Genomic DNA, 13,244 nt, shown 5'->3' on the forward strand with positions numbered 1-13,244 from the left:
GGGGTATGGAAGCCCTTGATCTCTCTTCTCTTCACTGACAGCAGCAAAGTACCTAGCTATTTTAAATCCTGAAATGCCAACTGAGAAGACGTTAAACCTAAAGGCTTCTGTCTGTTGAGAAAAAACAAGGGAGTAGTGGAAAGAATATGGGCTCATCGAACCCAGACCGGTGACTTATTAAATACGTGATTTAGGGCAAATTCCTTCAACTTTCTGCCCACCAGTTGTTTCATATATAGGTAGGGCTACGGCCAGGACTAACGAAGCAGCACATGGGGAAGGTCTCTGAGAGAGAGAGCCTCTCCCATAAGAACAGAATAAAGTAGTCACAGTTACCTGCCTCTTCACTCTCCTCTACCCACCGAACCTTATAAAACTCATCTGCACCCACAAACTCTTTGCGTGGAATGGTCTCACTGCAGCAGAGAATTCCGTGAGGACCGTGGACCTCTGTCTCGTTATGCGGCCAGCAATGCCACGTGCACTCCTCCATCAGCAGAGTGGGAAGGCCACGGCCGCCCTTGCAAAGCATCATGAACCCACTCAGGCCGGAAGCAGCCGGGTTAGCATCTGGGATGCCCCAAAGATAACCTGTCCCCATGCGGGATAACCTGTCCACCCCCTGGAGGTGCCCACAGAGCAGCAGTGCAGCAATATCTCCAGCTGTGCAGCTGGACAACCCCACCGCCACCCACCATTCTGGACACATCTTGGGGCACCTGCTGGAGACCAAGGATCACGGTCTGCACAGAGAATATTTGTGCCTTGAGATACACCTCTGAGGTAGATAACTGACCTCCTGATGGGACGGGAACCTCATGTGTGCCTCTCTACCACGGGAGGAAAGTAGCAGGCATCTATAAATCCATAATGAGAAGACATAATAATCAAGATGGATAGCAGCATATACAGCCAAATACATACATCTCAGGAATGAGAAAGGACAGGTGAGTAACAGGAAGGAGGGAGACAGGGTGGGGAAGGAGGAGTGAAAGACAAAGAGAAAAACAGGGACATACATGCAGAGAGAATGAGACAGAAACGTCAGAGAAAGAGAAAGGCAAGACAGAGACAGTGAGATAGAGACACAGAAAAAGGCAGAGAGGAAGAAATGGGAGGTAAATAACGAGAAAGGCAGAGATGGAGAGAGGTGGGGATAGAGAGAAACAGGTGCAGAGAGACAAAATGACAGAGACCGGGAAAAAATAAGGAGAGAAAAGAGAGAGCAAGAGAGAGGGGTGGGGGGGGGGAGGGAGACAGGCACACAGTTCTGGTCTGATGAAGCCAGATGGCGAGAGAGACAGTGATTCACAGATGTGCCCCAGTGGTCATTAGAAGGGGACATGACAGGCAGGTAAGGTGAAGCCATCTTAGCCCATCATCCTTTTTTTTTTTTTCAGAGCTGCTTTAAACATCATCAGCACTTGCTGGGAAAGCTATTTAATCCCATTTCTCCTGCATCTACCAACTCTTCATCTTGGGAGTAGTAGCCCCTGGGACTCCTTTCTTTCCGTATTCAGCCTCCAGTCGAGCACTGTGAAGGGGGTGAGCCACTGGGCACCAGCACGGGAGATACGCTGGTGACCAGTGCGCCCAATCCTGCTGGCCTGGAGCGTAGGTTCTGACGGCACTCTCCTTCCTTGGCCCATATCAAGGCCTTATCTAGCATCAGGTGAGTAGTACTTGCCCAAGGAATATTTGCTAATAATGGGGTCCCTCTGATGATATCTGAAAGGGCTCCTAATTATAGATTTCATTAGTATTAATTTAATTCAATTCCATTGAAATGTGTTGAGTGTCTGTGCTGAAGCACGGTGTTGCTATGGTATTTAATTTACTTTAAAGTATGAAGTACATACCTTGGGATATTCTGCATAAACATTACTTAGGCCAAGCTCCCATCTGGTACCATGAGTATTCTAGTGGAGGCTGTACTGGCCAGTGGTGGTCAGTGGGCCCATTCTCCAGAGAGAGGTCCTGCAAGGACTTTAATCACTGTCTCTATCAGCAATGGTTCCTTTGCTTCTTCTTGATTAAAGCAGTGGCCTGTTGAGTAGCAATGATATGATCTCAAAAAACAGGTTACCTCTGGTGAAATTAGAGACACCCAAGTTATATAAATTAGGTCAATATATTTTAGAGACATTCACTACCCTTCCCTGAATTTGTGGGATAATCCAGTGTGTTCTGTATTCTTTATAAAGGGGTGATGCCCTCGGCTCAACTCCCTCCTTGGTCCTGAGACAATATGAATTCTGGATGGTTCTGCTTGCTTGATGCTAACAGGGAGGGGAAGTGTCAGTACTCTCACTATGGAAAACTGGAGTTTTTCTGTAGTGACCTGATATGCAAACTGTAGAGTACCGATAGAACCACAAAGCTATGACTTCTCAAGCCTGTAAGATATTTTATTTTGTGCTTCTCTGATAATAATTAAGTTGATAAATGCTTCTATATGGGGCAGAATCTGGTCCGAGATCCACTTTCGGTATAATATGGTAATGGATTTGTTGGAGGGCAGACTTACGGCTCTCACCCACCGCAAAATCCTATGAGGACTGTTTATAAACAGAACAAGGGCTTTTTGGAGAAATGACTAATTCCACATTTGGGGTGGAGGGGGGGGTAAAAGATGAACCTGAAATATGTTGTTATGCCAAAGTTTTTTCAACCCCCCCCCCCCCCCCCCAAATGATGGGCACATCAGAAGGACACAGGAGGACTTTCAGCTCCTGGAAAATGGAATAAACGTACTTTTCCTTGTTTCTCCCAATAGATACCACTAAGACCCCTGGGCATCGGGTATAACGCAAGCATAAGAAAACTCTGAAAGACGGAGGGAAGACCAGCCAAGACCCTGGGACCCAAGGAATGAGCCAGTGGTGAATTCCCCAGGTTTCTCTTTGCCTCACATGCCCAAGACTGGGGACTGAAGAAGACAGCAACTTAGAAATGCCAAGAAAATTACAAAAGAAGCCCCAAACAAAACCTACTTTCTCCAGCCAAAGGCCTGGGAAAGGGGCAGCCCAGAAAGACAGAACATTGTTAGATTATAACCGTTTTATTCTGGCCAATCACCACCATGAGAAACAAAAACCAACTATGGCCCCAACCCCATCCACAGCAAAGGCTAAGTGGGGAAACTAACCCTTCCCCCCAGGCTGGGTAGTAATAAGTGACCCCACCTTACTCCACTTGGGTGTGTCAGAAAAAGACAAACAGGTGAGCCAGCACGATCATTCCTGCCGCCTGCAGTAGGAACCCTCCATACCACCGCCACCACCACTGGTGGCGGTGCGACCACAGGGAGACGGGATTTCCACCACCATGAGACAGTGATGAGGCCCCTCTCCCCTCTTCCTGGGCCAGAGCTGTGTCCGAGAAAGTCTGCTAAAACGGAAGATTTACTTAAGGCCCAGAATCTCTTAACATAATCCCCCTAAGTGCTGGTTTCAAACAAAAATAATTTGTGATACCAGCAACCAGGAAAATCTCAAAGTAGAATGAAAACAAACAAACAAACAAAAAAGACAACTACTGAGATGGCAGAGATGTTAGAACTATCTGACAAAGATGTGAAAGCGGCCATTATAACAATGCTTCCAGGAGCACTTACAAACATGCTTCAAACAGATGACAAAATAGACCCAGCGGAAATACAGAAAGTCTCACCGAATAAAGAGAATATACTAAAAAAGAACAAAATGGAAAGCTTAGAACTAAAAAACCGCAATGAGTGGGTTCAACAGCAGAATGAAAGAGACAGAGGGAAGAATCAATACAGGTGAAAATGGAGTAAAGGAAAATCTCCAATATGAAAACAAAGATAAACTAGACAGAAGAAAATGAATGAGGCTTCAGAGATCTATGGGGCTAGAGCAAAAAAAAACCCCTAATATTTCTGTCATTGGAGTTATGGAAGGAAAAGGGGAAGAGGATAAGCTTAAAATTAAAAATAAATATAAATAAATAAATAAATAAATAAATAAATAAATAAATAAATAAATAAATAAGAGGGGCACCTGGGTGGCTCAGTCAGTTAAGCGTCCGACTTAGGCTCTGGTCATGATCTCACAGTTCGTGGGTTCGAGCCTTGTGTCCGGCTCTGTGCTGACAGCTCAGAGCCTGAAGCCTGCTTCCGATTCTGTGTCTCCCTGTCTATCTGCCCCTCCCCACCTCATGCTTGCTCACGCTCTCTCATTCTCTCAAAAATGAATTATCATTGAAAAAAGTGTTAAAACAGAGTACTTGAATAAATAACAGCTGATAATTTCCCAATTTGTCAAGAGCCATACACCTACAGATCCAAGAAGCTCAGTAAATCCCCAACAGGATAAACCTGAAGAAATTCACACCAAGAAACATCATAATCTGACTTCTAAACACTAGCAACTAAAACACTAAAAAAAATCTCGAAAGTAGCAAGAGGGAAATTCCCTGTAGGAAAAAAAAAAAGAAAAAGCAATTCAAATACCACCATATTTCTCATCAGAAGCCATGAAGCCTGAAGGAAGTGGCACAGGAGTTTCTAATGCTGAAGGAAATCAACTGTCCACCAAGAATTTTATTACCAGTGAAAATAAGTGATGAAGGAAAACTAAGAGAATGTGCCAGCATCACAATTACCCTAAGACAATGGTTAATGGAAGTTCTCTAAAAAGGAAGAAAACATAAAAAGGGGATCGTGGAACATCAGGAAGTAAAAAAGAGCACTGTAAGAAAAAACTGGGGTAAATATGTTAGACTTTCCTTCTCTTGAGTTTTCTAAATTACGTTTGATGGTTGAAGCAAAAATGATAACACTATGTAATGTGGTTCTAAAAGTATGTGGGAAAAATATTTAGAACAATTATATAAATAAACCGGAGAGGGCAAAGGAATGTACAGTGAAGTAGAATTTCTGTACGTCACTCAAACTGGTGATATGACATCAATAGACTGTGATAAGTTATGTAAATATAAGGCAATGTCAAGAGCAATCACTAAAAAAGCTATAAAAAATACTACAGGTAAGTCAAAATAAATTCTAAAAATGTTCAAATAACCTACAGAAAGACTGGAAAAATCAAAGAAAAGAAACCAACAACAGAAAACAATAAAAAATAATAAGTTAGAAGAGGTAAGTTCTATCGTATAAATAATTATATTAAATGTAAATTATATAAAAAACATAAATAGGGGCGCCTGGGTGGCGCAGTCGGTTGAGCGTCCGACTTCAGCCAGGTCACGATCTCGCGGTCTGTGAGTTCGAGCCCCGCGTCGGGCTCTGGGCTGATGGCTCGGAGCCTGGAGCCTGTTTCCGATTCTGTGTCTCCCTCTCTCTGCCCCTCCCCCGTTCATGCTCTGTCTCTCTCCGTCCCAAAAATAAATAAAAAACGTTGAAAAAAAAAAAATTAAAAAAAAAAAAAACATAAATAAAGACAGAGATTGACAGTGTGGGTTTAAAAACCTGACCCAATTATGTGCTGTCTACAAGAAACTAATTTCATACATACAGACAAGTTGAAAGTAAAGTGGAAAAATACATATCATGCTAACAAAACTAATCGAAGAAAGCAAGAGTGGCTAGATTAGTATCAAACCACATTTCAGAACATAGAAAATTACCAGGGACATAAAGGTACATAATAAAATGATAAAAAGAAAAAGTCCATCAAGAAGACATAGCAATCATCCATATGTATAGACTAAATAGAGCTAAAAGATATATGAAGGAAAAACTAGGAGCAGTGAAAGGAGAATTCAACAAATCTACAATAATAATTGAAGACATAAATACTCTTCTCTCAACAATATAGAACAACTAGGCGGAAAATCAGCAAGGATATAGAAGAAATCAACAATACCATTGACCAACAGGATCTAAACAATATTTATAAAACACTCCACATAACAGCAGCAGTTTGTTCAAGTGCCAGTGGAACATATACCAAAAGAGACCACATCCTGAATCATAAAGGAAACCGTAACAAATTTTTAAAAAATTGAAATCACACTGTCCTCTGACCATAATGGAATCAAACTAGAAAGCAAAAACAGAAAGCTAACAGGAAAATCTCCAAACACTAGGTAACTAAACAAGAGACTTCTAAGTAACCATTGGGTCAAAGAGGAAGTCTTAAGGAGGAAAAAAAAATACAGCGAGCTAAATGAAAATAAAAATACAACATACCAAAATTTGTGGGACACAGCTAAAACAGTCATGAGAGGAAAATTTATAGCAGTAAAATACTTATATTTGTAAAGAAGAAGACTCATTAAAAATCTAGGCTACCAACTCTATAACCTTAAAAAGAAAAAGAGGAAAAGAAACTCAAAGCAAGCACAAGAAAGGAAATAATAAAGGTAAGAACAGAAGTCAATACAATTAAAAACAGAAAAATAACAGGGAAAAATCAATGAACAAAATGCTGGTTCTTTAAAACAATCAGTAACACTGACAAGCTTGTATGACTGACAAGTAATTAAATAGGACAGAAGACACAAATTACTAAGATCGGGTAATAGAAGAGGGGATTTCATTTCAGACTCTGCAAACATCAAAAGAATAATAAAGTAATACAATGAACGACTCTACACACGTAAATCTGACAACTTAGATGAAATCGACCAAGTCCTTGAAAAGCACAAATTGCCACAACTCACAATACAAAATAAATCATTTAAACAGCTACATAACCTTTAAGAAAATTGAATTCATAATTTTAAAACTCCCAAAAAAGAAATCTAAAAAAAAAAAAAAAAGCCCAGATGATATTACTGGAAAGTTCTACCAAATATTTAAAGAACTAACACCAATTCTACCCAATCACTTCCAGAAAACAGAAAAGAATGGAATACTTCCCAATTCATTTTATGAATGCACCCTGATACCAAAACCAGACAAAGGTCCAAAAAAAGAAAACAACAGATCAATATCTCTCATAAATACAGAAGCAAAAATTCTTAACAAAATATCAACAAACAGAATTCAGCAATATATACAGAGAATATGCCATCAAGAGATGCAAAGCTGGTTCAATATTTGAAAGTCAATCAGGACAATCCACCATAGTAGAAGGTGAAAAAAAAACCCCATATAATCGCTGCAATTGATGTCAAACATTGCAAATTGCTCTATTTGACAAAATTCAATACATATTCAAAATAAAAACTAAAAAAAATTAGAGGGGCACCTGGGTGGCTTAGTCAGTTAAGGGTCTGACTCTTCATTTCGGCTCAGGTCGTGATCTCATGGTTGTGGGATAGAGCCCTGTGTTGGGCTCCTTGCTGAGTGTGGAGCCTGCTTGAGATTCTCTCTCTCCCCCTCTGCCCCTCTCCCCCACTTGCACACTCTTTAAAACAAATAATTGAATGAATGAATGAATGAATGAATGAGTAAATAAATGAAATAAATAAATATTTTAAAAAGGACACAAGAGCCAGCTTGAAGAGATTCCTACTGGTAAACTGGGGATAATTTGAGCACCAAAATAATTAAAGATGGTAAAAAATTATAAATAATTAAGAATAGGGACCAATAAGTACATACTAATGATAGATATATAGGTAGAGATATACAGAGATAGAGATAGAGAGATAGAGATAGAGATAGAGAGAGATAGAGAAAGAGAAAGAGATAGAGAGATAGAGAGATAGGGACAGAGAGCCAGGCATACAGATGGACAAGGGAAAAGCAAGGGTTTTGCTTCCAGCTAAAAATGGAATGCCATGGAAATCTTAAAAAAAAAAAAAAAAAAGCTTACAGATATAGAGAACAGACTGGTGATTGCCAGAGGGAGGGGGTAGAGGGGGTGGGTAAAATAGGTAAAGGGGTTCAAAAGGTACAAACTTCAGGTTATAAAATACGTAAGTCCTGGGGATGTAATGAGCAGCCTGGTGACAACAGATAATAATAATGTACAGATGCTAAAAGAATACATCTTAAAAGTTCTCCTCACAAGAACAAATTTTGTAACTATGGATGGTGATGGATGTTAACCAGACCTACCGTGGTGATCATTTTGCAATGCACACAAACATTGAATCATTATGTTGTACTCCTAAAAGTAATATAATGTTATAGGTCAACTATACTTCAAAAAAACGGGGGGGGGGGGGGTAGCGCAGAATGCCAACTGGTAAATATGGAGGAAGTGCTAGAGTAAAGAAATCATCATTTTGCAACCATCATAGTCTTAGCTTGGTTTACAAAAGCATCATGAAAAGATGCTCAATTTGGAGTGGGGTGTTCTGATAAGGAAGAGTACATTTGCATAATCTTGAAGTGATTCTCCATAGATTACATATTCCTGGAAATGAAAAGAATGTTCACTGGACAGGGGAAAAGTCAAGCAATACCTGGAGTGGCTGATCAAAATTATCACCAAAAAGGGACAGATGGATAGCGTATGTGACCCAGAAGGGCATATTACTTATTACTATTCTGACTTAGGATGCGTAACCTTAATGAGAAATCATCAGACAGACCCAAAATGGAGAACATTCTTATTTTTAAAAAGAGGGGAGGTATGTCTTCTTCAAAAGTATCAATGTCATAAAAGGAAAAGGCTGAAGGTGAAAAGACCCTAAGAGCCATGACAACTAAATGTTAACATGTGACCCTAAAACGGAACTGAGTACAAGAGGGGGAAACCAGTGCTAGCAAGGACAGTACTGGGTCAAGTGACAAAATTGGGTATGGATGGTAGATTAAAATATAGAATCAATGTTAAACTTCTTTTTTTTTTTAATATTTTAATGTTTATTTATTTTTGAGAGAGAGAGAGAAGAGAGCCAGAGAGACAGAGCATGAGCAGGGGAGGGCAGAGAGAGAGGGAGACGCAGAATCTGAAGCAGAACAGAATTCTGTCAGCACAGAGTCTGATGCAGGCTCTAACTCATGAACTTTGAGACCGTGACCTGAGCCAAAGTCAGATGCTTAACGGACTGGGCCACCCGGGTGCCCCAATGATAAATGTCTTGAAGTTAGTAATTGTCCTGTGGTTATGTAAGAAAATTCCTTTACTTTTTAGGAAGTACACGCAGAAGTATTTGGGCATAAAAGAACAACAGTATGGTATATGGAACTTTCAAAAGGCTTGGAAAAAAACGGAGATAGTAATGATAGGTGAAATTAAAGGATGTAAGGGTATTTATTCTCTGTATGAGTCTTGAAATTTGCCAGTTTGAAATTATTTCCAAATTAAAAAAAATTTTTTTTTAAGTTCTTTGGCTACCGTTACCTATCAAAGAACTAAGAGATGTGCATACCAATTTGTACGGGATAGGCTTCCAAAAAGTACAGTAATTAAGAGCATAGGCCTCTCAGTTAAGACAAACTTGGCTTCAAATCTAGCTCTGACCCTCTAAGCTGACCTGACCTCAAGATGCCTCAATTTCTTCACCTGTAAAATGGGGAAAATAACGTTGACCTCATAAATTATTCTGAAGGTTAATGAGTTCAGGGCGCGTATCACAACACCTAGCATATAGTCAGTCATCATTCCACAGTGCTACTTGCTATTTCAATACGTTAGCAGTCGTGGTACTCGGTTAGCACTTGTGGTGACGGTCATTGCTGCTAGTAGGCCACAGAGGTACAAAGATGACCAAAATATGGTTTCTGACCTCAAATGACTTCAAAAGAAACAGAGTTGAACCACAAGCTACCGTGGGTGACGTAAGTGCACATAAAATGTTATCGCAGCAGAAACAAGCGTATTTGCTTCTTCTGGGGGGTGGACTGGAAAGGACATCGCAGGGAAGGTGACAGTCAAGGTGAGCAGCAGAGGGTAAGGTTAGGATTTCACCAGGTGGACACAAGGGTGAGGTTAGGGCATTCCGAGGTCAGTTACCTACTGAGGTAACAGGTAGGCTAAGCACTCAGGGCTTGGGTGGGAAAGAGTGGAGGCAGAGGGAAGTGCAGGTGGGGCTGGAAAAGTACATCCGGGCCGCAGCTTGGAGGGTAAAGGGCCTTGAATGTAACACCCTAAGTGGGTTTCACTGTTTCCTGTGTGCAGTGGGAGAATCGCGGGAGGTTTTGAATGAGGGGTGACGTGACTGGATTGTTGTCATAGAAAATATACTACCTGGCAGGAGCTCGGAACGTTAATCCAGTAATCATGCCTTCAAATGGAAACTCTTAAGGGAAGGCCAAGCAAATAGCCCCTTCATGTCTCTTCTGTTTTTGGCACGTCCCGCCCAAAGGGTGATAATCAAAACAGTCAGCAACAGGTAAGACTGGCTGATGCCATGGTGCACACACACACACGCACACACACACACACAGGGGAGGTTGGGCAGGGGATGCAGGCAGGGCACCTGCAAGCACTCTGGTAGCCCTGCAGGGGGGCAGCCAAATGGATCTGGGGGCAGCTAACTGGCATGACAGTCAGCACCGGGAGCTGGCAATGCCCACCAGGCATTAACCCTACGGTTACGAGATCACCGGGACCAAGGGCTAAGCCAGGGTGGTGGTGGGCAAACAGATAGCTTGTGGGGAGCAGGCAAAGGACTGAGTAAGTCAACTTTTTAACAACCAGTGCACGTGCTTTCCAGCTGAGCGTGAGCCGTGCCCCTCTTACTCCAGGGTTTCCTTCACCAGACTATCCGTCCTTGGTTTATTTACCTGGGGCTGGCCCAGAAGGTGCCATCCTTACCAGAACTCTCTTGGCCACAAAGCCCCCTTCAAAGTAAGGCTTCCTGCACACACGAGGCGGTCCCACCTGTATTCTATATTGTACAGTCAAGGGGCCCCATGTGGTCTACACACAGGACTGCACTGAATCCACACGAACTGTGGATGTTGTAGACAGTCACCACATTTCTGTCTCTTGACTCGGCTAATTTTTGTGTACATAAGAAAAAGAAATGAGAGTTTTAATTCACTTTTTAAAAGGACACTGTAGTCCGACTTCGGCTCAGGTCATGATCTCGCAGCTCGTGGGTTCGAGCCCCGCGTCGGGCTCTGTGCCGACAGCTCGGAGCCCTGGAGCCTGCTTCGGATTCTGTGCCTCCCTCTCTCTCTGCCCCTAACCCACTCGCATTCTGTCTCTGTCTCTCTCAAACATAAATCAACTTTAAAAAATAAATAAATAAATAAAAATAAAAGGACACTGTAATTGGAATGTGGCTCTTCCGGAGTGCACATCGTACTTCATCTAACCAGTCTGGTAAGGCTCATGCTTTTCCTGTTGGTAGCAAGAAGGAAAGAGAATGCGTTTCCATACGACATTCTCCTTTAAACTCTCCAATGTACCCGACAGCTATTTGAAGAGGTGGCTGACATTTAAATCAACAAGACAGAAAAATGGTTCCATCTGGACCAGGAGAAACGTTCACCCAGCGATCGTGATCTTGTTTTCCCGACGGCCACCACTGGTGTTACCTCCGAGGCGATGGAGGTGAAAGTGCTGCTGAAGTGCACGTGCTTCCGGACCTCGCTGCCATTGGCAGTCAGCAGCCAGTCCCCCAAGGCGTGGTCGTCACCCGCCGACCGGTTGCCGTGGCTCTGGTTGGGCAGGAGCTCTGCCAGGTCCCAGTGGTAGGACGGTGTGGCCCCCACCAGTGCGATGAGGATGGCCTCCGTGGCCACGTAGAGCTGAAGGAGCAAACATACAAACCCATCAGTGTTGAGATGGCGATCAGCAGGCTCACAAGCCCCGCAAGATCAGTTTCTTGCTTTTGTGTTTTCGTGAGCTACACAAAACCAGACACATCAGAAGCAAAGGAGAGAAACTTGAAAAGGAAGCTTCCCGATCTACTAGCAACAGCATCATCAGCAATCCCACTTGTAAAGCGCCTTAGGCTTTTTCTGGGGGGGGGAGGGGGTCTCCTCTACATTTGAGACACATCTGATGCTCAGGACCCTGCACACGGATGACAGTATGACACTGGTGAAGGTGGGGATGGGGGGGGGCCATTACGGCTCTGAAACACAACACTCTCAGTTCAGATAAGCAGGCACCAGGGTCCAAGAGTATCTTGGCCTTGGATTCACCATCTAAACAAAACCTTTTGTGGCACAGTTAAATGTCTCAGAAAACAGCACACATATATTCTCTCTCTCTTAGAGAGAGAATATACATACAGTAAAAGAATATAGAGAGAGCATATTCATATAGAGTGTATATATATACACACAGAGAGAAAGAATCTATATAGTGTGTATATACAGAGAGAACATTTATAGAGTACATATAGAGAATATATATAGAAAGTATATATAGGAAGAAAATATATATTGAGAGAAGTAGTATAGATAGATAACACGTATATACAGAGAACACAAATGAAAATACTTTATTAAAGCAGGTAAGCATAGTATGTACTTGAGTAGGCACTATTTTATTTTATTTTATTTTATTTTATTTTATTTTATTTTGAGAGAGAGAGAGGCACAAGTAAGCGAGGGGCAGAGAGAGAGAGAGAGAGAGAGAAGTGGAGCTCACTCCAAGGGGGGCTTGAGCTCCCAAACCATGAGATCATGACCGGAGCCAAAGTCAGATACTTAACCAACTGACCCACCCAGGCTCCCAAGTAGATACTATTTTAAAACATAATAGACAAATTTCATAAGCTGTAAAGAAATTCAAAATCCTATAATAAATACTCGCTTTATAACCCTTAGCTCTACTTAATCATTATTTAATCTAAACATAGTTGTTCCCCTAAAAAAAAAAATTCCCTCATTCATTCAAGAAATAATTATTGAGCACATATGCCATTTGTCTCTGATTGTTCTGGGCCTTACAGCTATTCACAATCGGGTTTACAAGCTGTTGAGCCCTATGCAGCCTTTATATGCTATGAATTTCCATTTATATTAGTTCTCATTGCCGGATGATTATTTCAAGCTTCAAATGAATTCGGAAAACACAGAATCAGTCTGTTCCAGTGAGAACTGTCTCACTAAGGAAGAAATCTTATTTTAAGAACTGATCCCCATTAATTTAGAACCTGGTATCTTAAAATACCTTTAAACACAATAAGCGTTTTACAAAGTACGAAGCTGTGATTTCGCTATAGCATATAGTAACACCCCCACTGGACGGATGTGCTGACTGAGGCACGAAAAGGAGGAGACCTGCCAACAGCTTCGGCTCCATCCATCAGTGAACCCCGAGCTCCTTCCACACCACGGTGTAGGGGCATATTCAGCTGTTAAGTGGATAAGCTAAAATGCCAAAGGCAGAGTAATTTATCACAAGTAGATGATGGAATTAGTGTCAAGGAAAGAGAAAGGAAGTCCTGACATTGTGTGT

At 41.9% G+C, this 13,244-nt stretch overlaps 1 protein-coding gene across 3 annotated transcripts in view; it reads right to left on the reverse strand.

The window, feature by feature from the left end:
- Positions 1-13,244, reverse strand: part of SLC22A15 (solute carrier family 22 member 15) — an 81,983-nt gene that overhangs the window by 54,181 nt on the left and 14,558 nt on the right. For all 3 annotated transcript variants that reach the window (XR_002082293.2, XM_019457947.2, XM_019457948.2), the window contains exon 2: positions 11,369-11,581. Coding sequence is in view for 2 of the 3 variants with exons in the window: in XM_019457947.2 (XP_019313492.2) it covers positions 11,369-11,581 (213 nt within the window). In the remaining variant the exon portion in view is untranslated. The remainder of the gene's footprint in view (positions 1-11,368; positions 11,582-13,244) is intronic.

The sequence above is a fragment of the Panthera pardus genome, unplaced genomic scaffold (assembly GCF_024362965.1).
Source record: "Panthera pardus isolate Hobbes unplaced genomic scaffold, ASM2436296v1 HiC_scaffold_11, whole genome shotgun sequence".
Lineage (NCBI taxonomy): Eukaryota > Metazoa > Chordata > Mammalia > Carnivora > Felidae > Panthera > Panthera pardus.